Source organism: Anarrhichthys ocellatus, unplaced genomic scaffold, assembly GCF_004355925.1.
Source record: "Anarrhichthys ocellatus isolate YVR2014 unplaced genomic scaffold, GSC_Weel_1.0 scaffold45, whole genome shotgun sequence".
NCBI lineage: Eukaryota > Metazoa > Chordata > Actinopteri > Perciformes > Anarhichadidae > Anarrhichthys > Anarrhichthys ocellatus.
The window spans coordinates 1,471,684-1,491,664 of NW_022280075.1; the positions used below are offsets into that span (position 1 = coordinate 1,471,684).

A 19,981-nucleotide genomic window follows, 5' to 3' on the forward strand; every position below is an offset into this window, starting at 1 on the left:
TCTTAATGCTCTGTTTGCATAAAGGACAATTAGCCCGCAATAAATTATGAGAAGTGATTTATGTGGTTAATTTGGCACGCGCTCGGTCACTGTAGGAGACGGCATAAATAGTGCAGTTTGCTCACAAAATATTAAAACTTCTGATTCTGATGCGTTAGCGAGCTGTGCACCGTGGAGAGGAGGGGGAGGCAGATGAGGGGCTTTTAGTGTGGGGGTAACAGAAGCGCACCCCTCCCTTTCTCTCTCCCCCCCCCCCCTTCTCCTACTCCCCTGGCCGCTCACAGACCATTGTTGTTGTGACTGCCGTCCGGAGAGCAGCGGAGTCCTGTAGGAGTGCTGGTGTGTGGAGGACGCAGTCTCTCTCTCTCTCTCTCTCTCTCTCTCTCTCTCTCTCTCTCTCTCTGCGGTAGAAGGAAAACTAACTGAGGAGGCTGAGCTACACATTTGAGCGGCAGAGCTCAAATCTGATCGGGATACACTCACACACAGGAGAGGAGAGCTCGCAGAAGCGCTGCGTAAAGACGCACGTAAAGAGTTATCCAAGACTACAGTTCATCAGAGAGAGGACTCTAAACTACGGGGCTTTTATCAACCTCTATTAATCTCTTAGTCTCGCCATTTTGGATCTTTTTCAATATTTTCTAAGCGAGAAGAGACAGTTTTATTACACGCGCAAAATCCACTTTCTGGGTCCGTGTTTGGTTTTCTTTCTCTCCATGGATTTAGCCTTGTGAGCGGCCGGTTGCAGTGGACTTTGCCCAGGGGGATCACGGCTCCTTCCACCGGTCACCAGCAGAGCCCGGCAGCTGTCGTTCATGTTCCAAGGGGCTGTTTGTAATGGATTTATAAGATTGACTTTGTTTTTAGCTGGATCCACAAGAGACGCTCACGAACTGCTTTTCGGGAAGGTACAGTGGCGACAACGGAGCTCCAAATGAGGATTTCAATATTCACTCGTATCGAACGAGACAAGGAGTGATTTACCCCCTGGTGCCAGTCATCCCTGCGCCGACAGACCGGGAGGAAAGGTGGGTGAATACAGACCGAGACAGCTGGAGATGTGTTATTTCATTCATTTCAGCAGCAGTGTGTTGGTTAAATCACAACTAAAAGCATCATAAGCAATTACTTACAACCTCAGATACAGTTATTAGAGTGAGTTTATTCTACTTTTTCCATTCGTTTTCATAAAACAAGTGTACTGAAATAAGGCACAATAAGGTTTTTTTTCTCCATCGTTCATTTGCATTGAAAATCCACGTTGACAGTGGACTCAACGTAGAGATATGGATTTGGGGAAATCATTTGTGGCTTTTATATGAGGCGAAGAAGTTTGTTGTGTTTTGCAACGCGCACAGATCCAAACAAGTCACTTTGCCTGTTGGACATTGAACCTTCCAAACGGACTATTTGTTTGGAGGAAAGACGCTCAAAGCGGAGTTTGAACTCTGTCAGACTACAGAAAAAAAAATCCCGCACATTAAATTGAATGCTATTTCACCCTCATGAAGTGGATAAATTGACACCGTGCACGGTGACAGTCATGATCAGACACTTCTGCAGGAAAATCCTTCAGGGAACATTTGAAGTCAAGATTTATATATAAAGCGATTATTTTTCTTTGATTGATCCCGGATTTGCAGACACTTGATCAAATTGATTGACTGACAGCATTATAAGGTTGACTCTGTTAATACTAACAGTGCATATGACTGATTTATTAAGTGTGATTTGTGTGGTAGAAAGATGCAGTACATTCAGAATAAAAACCTACAAAGTGACGTCTCTCTCTCTCTCTCTCTCTGAGTAGAAACAGTAGAATGCAGTAGAAGTGTTTTGGCTGCAGCGGCGAGGCAGCGTGCCAGCGGAATTAGCAGCAGCAGGAGAAAAAAGTTTTTTTTCCAGTACTTAATTGAGAAAGAATACGTTTCATTCAGCAGGCTGGTTCTTTACACGGTGTGTGTGTGTGTTTGTGTGTGTATATATGTGTGTGTGTGTGTGTGTGTGTGTGTGTGTGTGTGTGTGTGTGTGGGCGCGGCCTGCGTGCATGGGGCGCACACACCAGGGTCTGGCGCCTGTGCGCAGTTGGTCCGACTCGCAGCAGAAAAAATCACTGCATTATTCCTTTCGTGTTCTTGTTGTAGGCTGTTAGTGTTTATAGTTTGTCTGCAGTATGAGTTCATGATGACAGCGTTGTACTTAAATTAGTTGTTTTTTTAAAGGTTTTTATGAATATTAGTTAAGTATTAATAATTGTATTTTCGCATGGAATTGAGGTATTTGTTGTACCATGTATAATTTATACAGAGATGCACATTTGTGGAAGTTTTCTTATTAACTTTGCTCCTAATTCTATTAGAGGGCTTAAATATTTGAATAGCATTGATGCATTCAGTAGTTAACCACATTTTTGTAAAACAGGTCTAAGTATTTTGAGAAATAAATCAAGTCATTTTCAAGTCATTAGTGATAATAATTAAAGCTTTGGGCTTTTGCACACTGTGATTTATTCTACTGTTCTCTGACAAAGTTTGGACCAAACGTTTACTCGATTAAATGAGAATATCATTGCCAGGAAGTGAAATTATGAGTTATTTTGTGATGTAAAATGCTCAAATTTGAGGTATCACATGAGCCCTCTGCAGTCAGATTGATGCTCCAGTGAGCAGTCACCTGTTTCCACCTGAAGTTTCATGCCAGCTGCCAGTCGAGTCTCTCTGCTGCTCCTTCAGATTCTGTAGCTTCCTGGCAAGTTTCAAGTGTTTTCCCAGTAAGGGCCCATTATCCCGGGGCAGACTGAGCCGGGCCATCCATTGACAAACAACAGGCGGTAACAGCCCTGCTCCTTATTCATGACGCAGAAGAGCCTGGACAATATAAGGCCGACGAGCGGGACAGTTAGCAGGACGTCTGGTTAAGAATACAGCTGCTCACAGTCAAAACAGCGTCTTTTACTATTTGTCTGAACAATTGTTTGTGTTTGTGTTTTTTTTTGCCACCTGGTCTAAAACGGAACAGAGAAGTTTGTGTCTTTAGCTGCTCTCCAGACAGATCTCTGATCAGCTGATAACTGTCTCCCATTGTTTGCATCTGCAGGATCGGATTAAGAGGTTTTGTGGGTTTCTGAAGTTTCCAATGCCAGGGACCGGAGTGTGAGGCCAACTCCAGGCTTCCAGCGTATATTTCTGCCTTTTTAACCAGAAGACAAGCATGAAGAAGATGGAGAAGATCTGCACGTTCTGTGTTCTCCTGCTCTGCTTGATGGACAGATTCTCAGCCAGGGCCATCAACGAAGGAAGGACTAAAGGTAAGACCTGAACTGCTTTTTTTACCCTGCAGGTGATGATGCTTGAAACTATCAAATGTTGTCAAAACTGAAACCACATCATTTTAAGAGGCTTCACAGATGGTTTCTTTCCTCACTGTTGGGGCTTTGTGCTGCATAAAAGTAAGATAGGTGTGTGACTGAAAGGTCTGATTGTATTACGTCTTTATCCTCAATTTACTGGGCAGAAAAAATGTCTGCCTCAACATAACTGTGTATACCTGCGATGGTTTTCGATCAGCCCACTTTCCTTTCTTAGAAAGTGTCCGTTTCTTTGCAGCCATGACCACAGAGGAAGTCAAGGTGACAGGAAAAATGACAGAGAGGCTGCAGTCCAGTCTTGGAAGGAGAAAGGGGGGGAGGGGGGCGAAAGCTCTCAGTGTTTTTGCCGCTGTAAACTGAGCTACCTGATCCGTCCGAGGTCCCGGGACTCGGAAGTGTAAGTCTGCCTGGCTGTGTGCCAGCTACAGAGGTTGGGGGGGGGGGGGGGGGTCATGGATGCTTTACAAACAGAAGCCAATGCAAAATGTCAGCAATTGTCAGATTGTTTCCACTGGGTTACGGCGCAATCAGTAAACTTGTCCAATACAATCAGTCGAATCAGTTGCTTCTCCTTTGCCGTGAAGTAGATAATGTTGTTAAGTCAAATTAAAGGACTAGGGGACATTTTTGTGTGTAGATTGATGAAAGACAAAGTGGGTTGTGTTGCCCCGGAGGCATCGAGCACAGAAGCTGTCTCCTCTGCATCTTTGTACTTCTGGGCCCCCGCGAGGCCAGCCGAGGCTTGCTGGCTCAGAGGACAACATGCAAAAGAAAAAACTCTGTGGTTTATTTAAGAAGGATGAGTTAAGAGTTGAACCGGCATCATACAGAGATCTTCAGGTCGTAAAACATGCAGGTTGCAGCTTTGAAGGCAGCGTTGCAACTTTTATCTTGGTCCTTTTGGAGTTTCTGTGATTTTAGAAGAGACTCAAATCAAAGTGGAAGATCGCTTCTTTTCTGCACAGAAACAAGCCACCGGGCGTTTTCTGTCATGTTGCGAAATATAATTACACATCTAATGTTACTGGCCACATGCTGCTAAATGCAGGGATCTGACTTGTCCAATGTCCCCCCCCGCCGAAAAACTTATTTTCAGTGGTGTTTTCTGCCACATCATTACAGATTATAGAAAAGTCTGAGTATAGCCTTTGTCTGTACATATCTGGCAAGCTTAAATAGATTTTGGCTGCTCTCTATTCAAACATCAACGCCAACATAAAAACAGGAAATATACAGAGATGATGTCAAAATTTGGCTGGCAACTAAAATCCTTGCTTGGTCCTGTTTTTTAAGAGAAAGAAAAAAAGTTTTTCAAATGGATGTGTAGCATATTGTAATTGTTTAACTACACAACATTAAGGAGAACAGATTGTCCCAAAGAACGTCCTCTTTTGCTTTGTTCTCTGCATAAGTTGGTTGGCATTTATTTGTTTTAGGAGGGCATCTGCTGAACAGGCCAGAGCTGCCTGAGGAAGTGTTTATTATAACTTCTCATACATCAGGCACCTGTGACTGCGTCAAAAACAGGTAATGAACGATTGTTAGCGAAGTATGTAATCATATCTAATGCTATACGATGACGCAAAAGAGCAGATGCTTTCATTAGCTTTTCATACAAATCTGAGATGTTGAAGTCGCAGGTTCATTTATGACCTCAGAAACAATAGTGGGACTCAAGGTCCACTTACTAGAATTCTTCGGGGCTGTCCGTTGCATCTGTTGGCCTCCGACAGCAGATGGAGAATTGTTCGGAGAGTGGAGAAGAACTGTTCCCAGGAAGATCATATTTATGAGTATAAGTAGATCGATTCATATTATAGCAACTGTGTTATATGATATTGTCAACCATGCAATATCTGTTTATATATACATCAATAAACACTTTAAAAAGTGCTCATAGTCACTTCCTATAGATTGTATTTATGACGTTAAAATAAAGAGTTAACTCCTTAGAATTAAAGCTGATTGGATCAAACTTCAGCATTTCTCCTCTAGAACAAAACGAAAGGGTTTTGAGGTGTGCTGTAGCTTTGCAGAGATAAAACGGACCTGTAGCTCTGCTGCTCTACTCCCGGGTCAGGGCATGAGACTCCTCATTGTCCCAACTGGTTTCCACAGAGAGCTCTGCGCTGCCAGCCCAGCCGACCGGCCGGCTGGCTGATGGCTTGCTCGCACCGGCCGAGCGGTTTGTTTGTGTTGTGTTGTGTTTTGTTTGCCCCCTCGCCTCTGGGTGACAATTCACACTCTGCTGCGAGTTCAACTCCAGGGCACCGTCCCCTTCTCTGCAAGTTCATTACCACGGCTGTGTGTGTGTGTGTGTGTGTGTGTGTGTGTGTGTGTGTGTGTGTGTGTGTGTGTGTGTTTTCATCTCTGTGAATGTTTTACTGTGTTTGCTCCATTAGATAAAGATGCTTGTTGGGATCTCTTATTCTTAATATTTTGACCCAGTTAGTGTATGTGTAATGTGTTCACATTAAAACTATCCATCACCACGGCTCTTTTAATTTGTTTTCCTTATGGCTGCTTTGACCAATCAGCGTGTCTGATTTCCCACTCACAAAGGTTGTAGCTGTGTGTGTGTGTGCTCCTGAAAGCACTTCACTCTGACAAGGGAACAGATTGCCTTTTCACTAAGCGCTCGCAGGAAGCAATCAGACAGAAAATTGCCCTGGAAAATTGCTCGTTCTGAGTGACTGAGCAGCGAGCGAGGTCCCCAGCCAGGGCGCACATATGCTCCAACAAGTGAGTGGGCGAGCACACGAATGGGCGAGTGACCCGGTGAATGGAGGGCACTGTGGCTGATGGTTACACTATGGTAGCTGGGTTATCAGGGCACTCTATCACCGGTTCCTGGTAGCATTAAATGACAGCGGCTGTTAAGGTACATGGTGTACTTCTGTTGCCGGACCTTTCAGAGGTAAACTGAAACCTCTAGGGTCTGTTTTGACAATTTTTTTTGTCTTGTTCACTCGAGAACTTGTTCAGACCAAGGAGGTTTGAGGCAGTTTGTTTAAAACACTGGACTCTTTTATCCTATGACTTCACCATAACATGATACCTGGAATCTGGTATTTTAGGAGTAAATAAAATTGTTCAGAGGAAGAAAGGTTCAAGCTAGAAATGCAAGTGGAGGTGAAATGCCTCCCCAATATCTAAAATTAAGACTCATTTTCTATATGTATCTCCTTTTTGTTATCCAGATCTTCGGGTCTCCAGGCCTCTGATCGTGCCAGGTTACCCAGAAAACACCACGGGGTTGGTGGGTGGTCAGGCAAAGCTGGTGTGTAAAGTCCACCGGTCGGCATCCACCAAGGTGCAGTGGCTGAAGATGGAGGTCAGCCAGGGAGGACCGCCTCGCCTCAGGGCTCTGACGGTGAGAACAGATCCGCCGACAGATACAAACAAACAATTTTATGTTTTGATTCAGTCCTCATCATATTAGATGATTATTAGATTATATACAAGAGGTTTAAATGATCACTCCTCCACGCAGGCCCTGCAGAGCAACGTGTCCAAGGTGAACACTTTGCATCTGTCCAACATTAGTCTGGAGGATGGTGGAGAGTACATCTGCATGGCCGAGAGCACCCACGAAGGACAGGCAGTTCAAGCCATACAGTCGGCGTGGCTGGAGGTCCTGCCTGGTAAGACACTCTTATCATCACACCAACATTTTGGGCACATTTTGCTAGTTTTGGTGTCAACTTCATACAATGAGTCCAGACTTTTAGCCAAATTATACTTCAATGTAGCATCTGTCAAGACGATGTATTACGTTATATCCTAACCTCAACTTTTTACTCCCAACAGGTCCCATCATTTCTCGAAATGTGGACCTGACTGCTGCAGAGATCCCATCAGGTAATCTAATTATCATGCTGGAAAATGTTCAATCCAACAATATACACTGTCAAATCCCAAAGTGTTTTAGTTTGAATCCTTTTATTACGATGCAGTCCCTTTAAATATTGATGATGCGGGAGTTTAAGCTGTCAAGAATAAGTTTGTAAAACCCCAAAAAGACAGCACAGTAAGTGCTACATTGGTCTTGACAATTTAGCATCTGTCAAGACCAAGTATTACGTTATATTCTAACCTCAACTTTTTACTCCCAACAGGTCCCATCATTTCTCGAAACGTGGACCTGACTGCTGCAATAATCACATCAGGTAACCTAGTACTCATGCTGGAAAATGTTAAATCCAAAATAAACATTGTCAAATCCCAAAGTGTTTTAGTTTGAATCCTTTTCTGACATTGCAATTTCTTTAAATATTGACAATGCGGGAGTTTAAGCTGTTCAGAATAAGTTTGTAAAACCCAGAAAAGACAGCACAGACTCTTGAAGATAGTATGGCGGCCATCTGTGTGGGCTCGTCCTCCCCAGGCTGGAATGAACTTCTCTCCTCCCATCGCTCACTTAGATCTCCAGTGAACCTTCACCGCCCCTCAGATTTACTCTCCATCCACTGTCACGCTGCAACATGTTCATTAGCTTCAGATTGTCTTCTTCCTTCTCTTTTTCTTTCTGTTTTGGGGGGGAGTTTGTAGTGTTAGCTAGATTGCTCTCAGTCCCACAATAATCCACAGGAGAACAAAAAGATGAGGAGGAGGAGAAGGGGGTGTGTGGAGGAGGGTTGGCCTCCTGGTCTCCATGGCAATTTCATTGTGTGTTTGTTGGTAGAGGAGATAATGGAGTTGAAGTGTTGAAGGTCATAGTTGAGGGGACGGCCACTTACTTCAGAGAGGAGAAGAAGAAATAACCTGCTGACATGTGCAAGAAAGAGTAGAATATAGAAAATGAGGGAAAGAAACGAAACGAGGGGCACAGACTCAATTTTGTGCCGATTTTCAATTTCTTTCAACAGATGTTATTGACGACCTGAGTGAGGACACCACGGAGCGTCTTCTGCTGGAGCCGGGCAACGTCCTGAAACTGCGCTGCGACCCGAGCACCCGGCCCGGCATGGCGGTGAACTGGTACAAGGAGGGGCACCGGGTTCTGCCCACGCCCCGCATCCAGATCCGCGGCGCCATCGTGGAGATCACAGATGTGACATACGAGGACTCTGGCATTTATGTGTGTGTTCTGCGGGGAACCAAAGAGCCTGTGAGGAACTTCACCATCACTGTGGCAGGTAAGGACACCAACACTGTTAACTAACAGTTGTTTTAGGGATTTAAAATTGGTGTTGCATTTCACGGTTGTACCTAATGTTGCCAAGTTAACATTATTTACTTGTACAAAACAACCACCTGTTCACAGACACTCTTGCTGCGCACATTATGTTACATTACATTTGAGATGACACAAGTAGATTAATCGGTCGACAAAATTTGCCGGTGCTATTGGATTGCAATGAGCATTTTGATCTCTGACATTTTATAGACCAAACAAAGATCGAGAAAAGTGTTATTTCATGTTACCTGTATTTGTTTCCAGACTCATTGGGGTCGGGGGACGATGATGAGGACAACGGCTTGGAGGACTCATCGGCTGAGATCGAAAACGACCAGGTTTACTTCTCCAGAGGTACGTTGTTGCTGTTGTTCCTTTGGGAACTAGTACAACTCAACCTCCAGGCTTCATCAGAGCCTTCTCTGACTAACGTGTCATTGGTTGGTCTTTGTCCATACAGGTCCTTACTGGACCCACACTCAGCGTATGGAGAAGAAGCTGTATGCTGTTCCTGCAGGCAACACGGTGAAGTTCCGTTGCCCGGCCATGGGCAGCCCCATGCCGAGCATCCGCTGGCTAAAAAATGGACGTGAATTCAGAGGAGAGCACCGCATTGGGGGCATCAAGGTGAGGATGGGTTCCATCTCCTGAATTCTAAATAAAGCTGAATCACAGCTGGTTTCATTCAGATGATCCGGCAGAGTTTACAGTGATATATGAGTTTTATAAAGCTCAGTGAGTGTCTATCCATGCTGATGTATTTTTTGTGCGTGTTTCTTTGGCTAGCTGAGACACCAGCACTGGAGCCTGGTGATGGAGAGCGTCGTGCCTTCAGACAGAGGAAACTACACCTGCCTGGTGGAGAACAAATATGGCTCAATCGCTCACAGCTACGTCCTCGATGTCCTGGGTAAGAAATGGATGATCCAGCGCTGTCTGGACACATTTTCAAGAGTGTGTGAATATTAAAAAGGTTTTGGTTTAATTTTCAGAATTCAGGTAAACAGACATAAGAGATTATTCTTTAAATCTCAGTTTCAACACTTTGTGATCTGGCTGACAGTATTTACGGCAGCGATAGCAACAGTCATTAGTCAGCACTTGTGGAAAAGGCATACCTCCAGTCTGAGGGAGGGGATAAGCCGGTGGGGTGAGCAGAAGGGGAAAGGGGCGCATGGGCAGGATGTGGACGATCAGGCGTCCACACCAGTTTTCTACCTGACCTGTGACAGGAGATTGAGGAGGGCTGCGGTTTGTTTGTTCATTTGTTCGCTGCCCGTCCACCGCGGGGTCAGTTTCTGTCCTCGCCGACGGGGGGAGAAGACTAACGAGACAACTAACGAGATCAGAGAGCGAGAGTAACCACAGATCAAAGAGAGCCCTGGCGACCAGCTGAAAAAGAACCATGCTAGTGGAACCAATTTCCACCCCAAAATGACATTTCCTGCTCTGGTATGCCAGCATGGAAACACATTATATGTGACTGTGACAACTGCTTGGCAATTGCAGACATTTGTTTAGAAAGCAGACATGTTTCTTTCATCTTCGCCCACTTTGCTCATCTCTTCTTTGATTTTTTCCCAACACAGAGCGTTCCCCACACAGGCCCATCCTGCAGGCCGGTCTACCAGCCAACATCACAGCAGTGGTGGGCAGCGACGTCCAGTTCCACTGTAAGGTCTACAGCGACGCCCAGCCTCACATTCAGTGGCTCAAACACATAGAAAGGAACGGCAGCCGCTACGGCTCTGATGGGACGCCCTACGTTCGGGTCCTCAAGGTTAGTCAAACTTTAGCTAAAGTATGCTCAAGTTCTTATCGCTGTTCTGATATCCAAAAGACTGGAACCTGCTTTATCTTTTACCTTTATCTCCTCCAATTTGCTTTCCTATGTTTATGATTTCTTGATGTACAAGTGCCAAAAACAAGTAGCATTAGTTTGCTCAACAATAGTTAAAGCCTCTAGTGGAACTTTTAAAAGGAGTTGTATCGTGATGATTGTTGAATATCTGTTAATGTCACTTTTTCTGCAATCGTGTTGTGCAGACCGGCAGTCTGAACATGTCAGAGGTGGAGGTGCTCTACTTGTCCAAAGTGACCATGGAGGATGCAGGAGAGTACACCTGTCTGGCTGGAAATTCAATTGGATTTGCGCACCAGTCCGCCTGGCTCTCCGTCCTCTCAGGTAAAGAACGAACCGAAGGCGACATGAATCAGAGCTGAAAAGAATTTACTTAATTGCTAGAATTATTTAAACTTTTAATTCTTCCAAAAATGCTTGCATTGCTGCCAAATACTGCACTAAGCTGATAAACTTAAATATAAAGCTGCACCGCATAAAAAACAATGTGTGGCAGCAAAAGATTCAGTGAGTGATATCTTCTTTTTTTTAATTGTCCCTTTCTTCCTATAGAGGAGGAAGCAGCAGACGCTATTGAGACCTTGGAGACAAAGTACACTGACATCATCATCTACGCCTGTGGTTTCCTGGCTTTGATCATGGCCATCGTCATCGTGGTGTTGTGTCGAATGCAGGTCCACCCCAGAAGGGAGCCGTTTGATGCCCTGCCAGTCCAGAAGCTCTCCAAGTTTCCTCTTCGCAGACAGGTACAGGGCGCTATGCATTATGGGAACTTCCAAGTCTGTCTTCTCTAACTTTAAAAAGTAGTCGACAATGACTAAAGCCCCAGGGTATGCTTGAGTTTGCAGGAAGCATGTTTATAGTGGTTTCGAGCCACCCACACTTGAGACCTTCCTGTATGTTCATGTTAACAACATTTTCTGTACCTCTTCCTTCAGTACTCGGTGGAGTCCAACTCGTCAGGGAAGTCCAGTGCGTCGCTTATGAGGGTGGCTCGCCTCTCGTCCAGCTGCTCTCCCATGCTGGCTGGAGTCATGGAGTTTGAATTGCCCTACGACCCGGACTGGGAGTTCCCCAGAGAGAAGTAAGTTATCTGCAAGTTAGAATCGCTTCCGCCATCATCTGCAAAGTAATTACACTCGGCTGTCACGTTTGAAAGAAATGTGTCTTCAGAGTTTACTTAAAAGTTCTTGCAAAGAGAGTATTTCTTCACTAAGTTTAGTTTGGCTTTTGGGACTCATTTGTGGGACCAAAAAAGAAACGAGCCCACAGCCAGCTTTTGGCCCTACCCAGCCTTTGCTTTAGGAAGCCAGAGCCCCAAATTATGGATTTGTACAGTTGTCATTTGTGCATGCTTATTTTCGCTAACTTTCGCTCTTTCTTTCTCTAGTTTAACATTGGGCAAACCTCTAGGAGAAGGCTGCTTTGGTCAGGTGGTCAGAGCCGATGCCTACAGCATCAACAAGGACTCTCCAGATCCGGCCTCCACTGTGGCGGTTAAGATGCTCAAAGGTAGGAAAGAAATAATACAAACACAAAAATGCCTCTCGATATCAGCCTAAGTCTTCTGTCTTCTAAACAAAATGTATTTTTCCCTAAAGATGACGCCACAGACAAAGATCTGGCAGACCTCATCTCGGAGATGGAGCTGATGAAGGTCATGGACAAACACAAGAACATCATAAACCTGCTTGGGGTTTGCACACAGGATGGTGAGTATCTAACTAAACTGGTTCATTTCTGCTTCAACTGAGGGTGCTTATTATTGTAAATCTCAAGAAACAACTAATTTAGTTAGTTTTTCAACGATGGTGATCCCAAGCCTCAAGGCTAAAACAACAATAGAAACAGCTCCGTCCTTCATCCTGTTTGTGTTCCCCCCTCAGGGCCTCTGTATGTGCTGGTGGAGTACGCCTCCAAAGGCAGTCTGAGGGAGTATCTGCGGGCCCGGAGACCCCCAGGCATGGACTACACCTTTGATGTGACCAAGGTGCCTGAAGAGCAGCTTACCTTCAAAGACCTGCTGTCCTGCGCCTACCAGGTGGCCCGAGGGATGGAGTACCTGGCCTCCAAAAGGGTACGCTCACTTTAAAGAGTCTTGTAGTAGAAGAAGAACAGTCTGTGTTGGCTGTAAATATTTTCTTCATATGTTTCATGGAAGCAAGAGGCCATTTTTTCAACACTTATATATGATTATACATTTGATGTACATTTCTTTTTTGGGCACTTTGTGTCTAAAGAGTTTTTGTAATTTTCACCGGCAGTTAAGAAGCTTGTCAGGAAACTTAAGTGCAGAAAAGATTATATTATTCGACCAACAGACTGACTGGTAATTAATTGACTATATTAATATTTGTTTAATCATATAAGCAGCTTGACAAATAAAAAAAAAAGCCAAAGATATTTGAAGACATCATCTTAGATTCTGGGAATTTATGATGTTTTCTTTCCCCTTAACGGACGAAACTTTATTGAAAAAAGAACCCAGAGATGACTAAGCGTGTTATACATTGTTGTTGAACTAAAACCATGTAGTTTTCTTTGCTAATTTTAGTAGACAATATCCATATGCTTAGGTAGCCCCAACAGATATATTCAGCACTCAAATGTAACTTGAGACTTCTAATGCGTAGTACTTTTGGTGTGAGCCAGACGATTGATTTATGGTTTTAGGTGATCTCAAGGGACTTAAGAGGGATGTTTAGGAATCAGACAACAATTCAGTAAAATGTATCCACATCCCTGGGCGGGAAATGGAGCCACAAAAGGAAAGCAGGATAGTAAAATGCTTTGTAGTATCAGAAGTTTGGAATTAGGATTAGGATTGAGTTCTCGTGTAATTCTGTGTTTTGGGATTGGGGCACTTGGCCTTCAGATAGATCTGTCTTTGCATCTGTCTGCCCCTTTCTCTCTTTCTTTCTTTCTTCCCATCCCAACCCCCTCATGTTTCTATTCCTTTCATTTTCCCAGCATGCACTCTGTCTGTGTGCTTCTTATCAACACGTCTCTTTGTCTGCCAGCCGGTGTCTCAGACAGGCATTCCTAAGCAGAAAGCTGCCGCAGCTTCAGTCCTGTTTACTCTTCTCCATCCATCTGTCCGTCCCCCTCCATCGCAGGGCTTTGTCCCTTTTAGCGCTGCCATAAATCTGTTAGCAAACAGGCAGCAGAGCCGTCGTCTGGGTGCAGGCATCAGGTTTCTGGCTCTACGGCCTCCTAAGAATGCAGGAGCCTGAAACTAACCCTCCATTATGGGGACACCCACAAACCAACCCTGGTTCATTTTGCACGTCCCCACAAATCCCACATCTATTTCGAATGAAAACCAAAATAAACTTAATGATATCCATTCAATGTGGGCAAAGAGTGCCTTTCTTTTTTTCCCTCACAAGGGGTTTGTTTTTTCTTCAAACTCCCTGGTTTCTATATAAAGACATTTTAAATTTGATGCGTTCACTAAAATGAGCCGCTGTGTGTTGACTTTAGACTCCTGAGTCTTTTCATTTTTGGAGAAAATGTGCAGTGAATCATTTCTACCTCCCGTAACGCCATGTTTTTACATGAATACTCCTAACCGCGACTTGGAACAGAAGAGAAAGTGTCGCGCCACAAGTCTCACTTCAAAAAGTGCATTTCATGAATGTATAAACTTGATAATAAAGTTTTGTTCGACCCTCTTGTTGGGCCAGGACTGTAAATTTATACTTTTGACAAAGGGGGAGCGGTTTAAAAATACTGGCAACATACTCATAAAAATCCCTGATGCATTCAGCCCACTTTCCAAATTCAACATTCAATCTCTTAGCATATCAACCAGGGCCATTTAAACTTTATGCTAATCTTCTAATCTGGAGACCCAGCTGTTGGCCTTAAGCTCACTTTAGAGTTTTGTGTCAGTCTTTAATTCTCTCTCTTCTCTCTCCGCAGTGCATCCACAGAGATCTGGCAGCCAGAAACGTTCTGGTGACGGAGGACAACGTGATGAAGATCGCTGACTTCGGCCTGGCCAGAGGAGTCCACCAGATCGACTACTACAAGAAAACCACAAATGTGAGTGACAGTTTGTCGTGGAATGTATTTAGAAATCACTCCTGTATAGCTTTGCAGTGAGGAAACTTGCTTTCCAGTAGGGAGAGTAAGAGTACAACTAAATTGCTGCTCTCCTTTTAATGTTACACAGCTGATATGCTAAAATGTGCTTCTATTTGACCTCTGACCCTGTAAAGTAACAGGAATATTTCCCCTAAAAAGTACCATGTTGAGATCATCCAATAAAACAAATTAAATATCTTCAGGTCAAGATATTTAAATTGTTTAGAGGTGAAAGCGGAAGCTGGTTGTTTGTAAAAAAGAAAAAGAAAAGAAAGGCTGCTTGTAAACATGTCTGCCCCTCAGCCAGGTTCCTTTCACGGCTTTAATACTCCTCAAGACAGATGTCTGATGTTTCCCACTGATTGGCAGCAGGCTTAATGGGACTTAATTAGAAAAGAGGGTAGACGAGGAGGGAGGAGAGGTAGGATTGTGAACGAAGAAAAGAGAAAAACATTTTAGAAACAGAAGAACGTGTGAGTTGTTGTGATAAATGAATGTGAGTCTCTAACTTGTCCGTGTTCGCTCTGCAGGGACGGCTGCCGGTGAAGTGGATGGCACCAGAGGCTTTGTTTGACAGAGTCTACACGCACCAGAGCGACGTGTAAGTCCAACTTCTCGTACCTGCACGGAAGAAACCTAGTTCTTTATAACAAAGACAATTATTTTTCCATTACCTGTCTTGTCAAAGCATCACGTAACTGTACTCATCAACTCTGAACGACCAAAAAACTTAATTGACCTTTCGCATTGGTCAGCACCGACAAGGGTCAGGAGCGTAGCGAAGGGTCAATTGTATCGTATCTTCAAGCGCTCTGTCTTTGTCGAACATCGTTGTACACCACTGTAAACAAAAGTAGACGTGTCCTGATCCCCTCGTCTCTGCTCAGGTGGTCGTTTGGTGTACTGATGTGGGAGATCTTCACGCTGGGCGGCTCCCCTTACCCTGGTATCCCCGTCGAGGAGCTCTTCAAGCTGCTGAAGGAAGGACACCGCATGGACAAACCCTCCAACTGCACACATGAACTGTAAGCCAGAGTGTCTTACTCATGATGCTTTTAGTATGTTTTTGGCTGCAACACCCCTCCCTATATGTATATATATATACAGGGTTTGTACAGCCTGGAGAAGTTTTGGAAAAATAAATATACAATATATTATAAATATAGGAAGAGTCATGAAATAGGCTTCCCAAATACCTGTGTAAAAGAACAAATGTGGCTCAATTAAGATCAACTGACAGAATCTGTATTATTTGAACAATACTTCAATGTTCGGCAGATCAGTTTTGTCGCGTTACATTGTTCTCTGTGTGGGATAACGTCAGACTCGGATCATTTATCCTTTTTTTTTATTCAAACAAAGAAGTTTGTATGATCATGAAAATGTGCTTCAGAGTTATTGAAAAGTCTTTATTGATTAAAATGTGTATGAACCCTGTATGTAGTATATATATATATATATATATATATATATATATATATATAACATAAGCATTGCATCCATCAACTAAACTTAAACTTTGCAAAGCTGATAATGTTCTCATAGATTTTCTAAATGGTCAAAATAATTTTTGCTGTGGGTTTTTTCTCTCCTCTGTAGCTACATGATGATGCGTGAGTGCTGGCACGCTGTTCCCACCCAGAGGCCGACGTTCAAGCAGCTGGTGGAGGAGCTGGACAAAGTGCTGCTGTCCATCTCTGACGAGGTGGGTTTCAAACACACATCCATGCACCTACTCCCCCCCCAATGAAACTGCACATACACATGCACACAGCCTAACGTATGCACTCGTGGAAATGAACACAAACATCCTCTCTTTCACAATCTGCAGTCCAGATGTATTTAGTTCCCGAGAGTTAATGCACAGCGAGCAGAATCCGGGGCTTAGAGGCTCCAAACAACAAAAATGTAATGTTCGGCTGCAGCGTCCAAAGAGCGGAAAAGTCAGAGCAGCCTGCAGATTGGTCAATATTTCATGTGAAGGATTTTTTGGTTCTTACATGCATCAAAAGACATATTTCTAGCTTTTAATTTGTCTCGGTAATGGTTTCGGTGGTCCTGAAACAACTAAAAGCGAATTCACTCGCAGTCCGAAAGCCTTTTTTTTTAACAAACATCTTGATGTTTCTTGAGACGCCAACATTTCTCTAACGTCTGAACTCCCTCTCATCCCTCAGTACTTGGACCTGTCGACGCCCTTCGAGCAGTACTCCCCGTCGTGCGAGGACACGTCCAGCTCCTGCTCCTCTGACAACGACTCTGTTTTTACCCACGATGCCTTGTCCACCGACCCCTGCCTCCTGGGCTACCAGGACGTGTGCTCCAGGGTAGACATGAAGACGGCGCTCCGATAGACTCGCAACGGACGGCACCCACACGTTTACAGACATGAACACATGTAACACATCCACTGGCGGCCATATTGGTGGTCCGCAGAAGCATTTCGTCAAGTTAAAGTTGGACCTCCATTATGGCACCAGACGAAGCCCTTAGATATAGGTGGGCATTCACAGTATACACACACATATAAACACATGTATGCACATGGAGCACTGAGGCTGGTGGGCTTCATCACATGGTGAAGGTTTGAGGAAAAACATTTCACCGTGGGCATCGGAAAAGAGGACAAACACAAACGCGGTACTTTGGACTATCAGCTCTGGTGCTGTGTCCAAGAACAGTTGGAAACGTTGGAAAACTACGGCACTAAACAGAACAGGAGTAGATCCTGGTACACATAAAGGCCTCCAAATGCTTTCTTTGAAGGACAATGATCTCCTCACACAACCCAGAACCAGGGCGAGAAACCTCGTGATAAAGACAATTTTAACAAAAACAAAAGATTTATTTTGCTATGATAAAAAAAGAAGAAACTGATAGTTAAATATAAATCTCTCTATATAAGATTATTTTACTTTTGTGTTGCTTATTTAAAAAAGAAAAAACGGTCTTAAATCTCAGGATCTCGTGTGCTAAGAAGTGGCTGTAGTGGCAGCAAAGTGCCTGAATTTACGATTTCCTGTGAATATATTAGAATATTAAAATATTGTATGTACATATCAACAGCAGAAAGACGATTGCCTTTATAAATTATTCTGAATGACACAAAATGAAGGTTATTGGAGGAGAAAGGAGAGAGGAATTTAATCAAGTGTTTCAAGTGCCAAACCTGTCGCAGCTGTCACACTGTATTCATGTTCGGGTTTTATTCCAAAATATTACATTTCGAGGGAAGGTTTGAACCCAATGATCCCCCAAAATGAAACACAAAACATTGAAATCACCCCCAAATCATAAACAAACAGTAGATGCTGTTAAAAATTGGTTTACATCAGCAGCTTTTGCAAAACAAATGTAAAAAACCAACCAGTATTTTGACTAACCGAGAAAAACAAAATCTGACGACTCAAACCTCAAACGTATGTGGTACAAAAATGATGGATTTGGCCTTTAACGATGGCTTACATTTTTGGAATGAAACCCTCCATTTGTCATTTTGTAGTAAGCTGCTTCGACCTCCAGCCCAATCAAACAATTTGTGGTTGAATACCAGAAGGAGTTCCAGTTCTTGTTGCTGTTGTTGGATGAAAACCCACCAATTATTTCGCTCGGATGCATTTCTTAAGTTATAAAACGAGTTTTGAAACAGTCATGAGACTCATTTACATGTACAAACAAGCGCGCATAGTTTGAGACAACAGTCCATGGTCTTCCTCCAACAACAGCTTCAGTATTTCAGTCTACATTGTCAGAGACAGTGTGTGTCCAGGGTGGGACTCGACTCTGAAAGGAGTACTGACGATTCAGCACTGGGGACTATGCTGGGGAGCTGGCCCAAGCCCACTGTCACTGTTGACAAGGGAGGGGGGCACTGCATGTGAAAGCCAGTGTGATTGATTTCAAATAGAGGAGAGGGGGGGAGGGAGCCTCCTTTGTCTGGCTGTAACCCTTCACCCAGCCCAATCTGTTGGCGAGGGGTCTTCAGGTCCGCAGCCCGGCCGGACAATGAAGGCTTTGCAGGCTTAATGGGTGTGACTACGGACCAGAGGGAGTTCTGCAGGGGTGGGGGTGGTGGTGTGGGGATAGCTTGGCCTTGTGTGCAAATGAAGAGGCTCTTATTATGTTAATGTGTCCTCTTCTCTCCCATACTCCCCTATCTTTATCCCCACAGCCGCCATCTTTTAAATTTACAAATCTTAATTCAGATTGGCCACCGGGACCAGCTGCAGAGAACTCCCCCGTGTCCTCGGCCCACCTCCTGAATCAGACCGCAGACGCAAACAAAGCAACCATTTTGACAGTTGTATGGAAATATGCTTGTCAAAATTCACCAAAGTTCACCAAACTGACTCCATGGAACTTAATTGATTTAGGTTTGAAACATATGTGTCTGTCTTGGCTGATACCTGCATCACCAGCTGTGTTGCTAGATTGCTCTCTGGTCTTTTTTGTTTCAAGTGAAAAATGAAGGGTTTGATTTCAAAATGAAGTGTAACCAGCCAACCGTTTAGTCAATGAAGGATTCACGTGTCTTCTCTCCCTCATTTGTTTGCTTTCCACGCTGTCAATCATCTAGTGACAATTGGTGTCTCATTTTAGAATGAAGCTCTTCACATTTAAATGCAAACGTAGGCAAAGTGTCCGGATACATATGCATCTTTACATTCCAGTTATCTGCTCTTCTCCCAGATACAAACTGTAAACAATCACCACGTTCTTAAACATTTCCTCCAGATAATTATTTTAGAAATATCTAATTTATTTGTTTATTGTTTTGTTTTTTTATGAAATAAAGTATAATTTAAAATAAAGCAGATCTGTGTCTTTGTCTCTGTCTTTGCATTAAAACAATGGAAATATTAGCTAAACGGATGCTTTCACTGGAAACCTACAAACCCAGACGTGATTTTAACACACGCCCCAGCTGTGTGTAATGAGCTCGTTGGCTCATCTAGCTCATTTGGCTGCAGCTCCCTGCAGATGCATGCATTGCAGTGACCTTCTAATTTTCTTTTTTGGTTTTTCTTTATTGTGATTTTTGAGTGGTACGATACTGAAGGATGTATTCAGTGAATAATTATAGATAGTTAATATTAACATGATTAAGAAGGGGATTCCATTGTTAATAGTCTTTAAATATTAGTCTTAATGAATATGAATATGAATATTGTCTCTAATTCAAAGGAACACTTACCTGGTTGCTTTTTTAGGGGATTCAGTGTATTAGAATCCTAGTATCCGTGTAAAGTCGCCTTCCTGAGCCAATTTGTTCCCAATGGAAAGGAAACTTACAGGTTATTACATCCTGAGCCTTATTTTTGTAGTTTTGTCAATCATTCTTATCAGTCGTGATGAACAAATGAACAGCTGAGATCTGGTATTATGATGACGTTGCTACAGCGATGTCCAGAGGGGGAGTTCAGATAATCAGACAGGTTGTAAACGAGATTCCAGCTTATCTAGATGATATAAACCACTTTATTTA

General features: G+C 43.6%; 1 protein-coding gene across 1 annotated transcript; it reads left to right on the forward strand.

The window, feature by feature from the left end:
- The first annotated feature begins 423 nt into the window (after positions 1–423).
- Positions 424–19,302, forward strand: fgfr4 (fibroblast growth factor receptor 4). Its single transcript, XM_031869005.1, has 22 exons — positions 424–1,028; positions 3,097–3,307; positions 6,568–6,740; positions 6,861–7,011; positions 7,178–7,228; positions 7,486–7,536; positions 8,236–8,505; positions 8,811–8,900; positions 9,007–9,173; positions 9,333–9,456; positions 10,136–10,326; positions 10,593–10,731; positions 10,960–11,153; positions 11,346–11,491; positions 11,798–11,919; positions 12,009–12,119; positions 12,294–12,484; positions 14,332–14,454; positions 15,027–15,097; positions 15,384–15,521; positions 16,096–16,201; positions 16,674–19,302. The coding sequence occupies exons 2-22, from the start codon at positions 3,211–3,213 to the stop codon at positions 16,848–16,850; spliced, it is 2,883 nt and encodes a 960-aa protein (XP_031724865.1). The 5' UTR covers positions 424–1,028; positions 3,097–3,210; the 3' UTR covers positions 16,851–19,302.
- Positions 19,303–19,981: the final 679 nt, after the last annotated feature.

Coding starts and splice junctions, on each gene's coding strand:
- fgfr4 (XM_031869005.1), top strand. CDS start 3,211: ATGAAGAAGATGGAGAAGATCTGCACGTTCTGTGTTCTCCTGCTCTGC. Junction 10,732..10,959: donor CTGGCTCTCCGTCCTCTCAG/GTAAAGAACGAA, acceptor TTCTTCCTATAG/AGGAGGAAGCAGCAGACGCT. Junction 15,522..16,095: donor TCCAACTGCACACATGAACT/GTAAGCCAGAGT, acceptor TCTCCTCTGTAG/CTACATGATGATGCGTGAGT.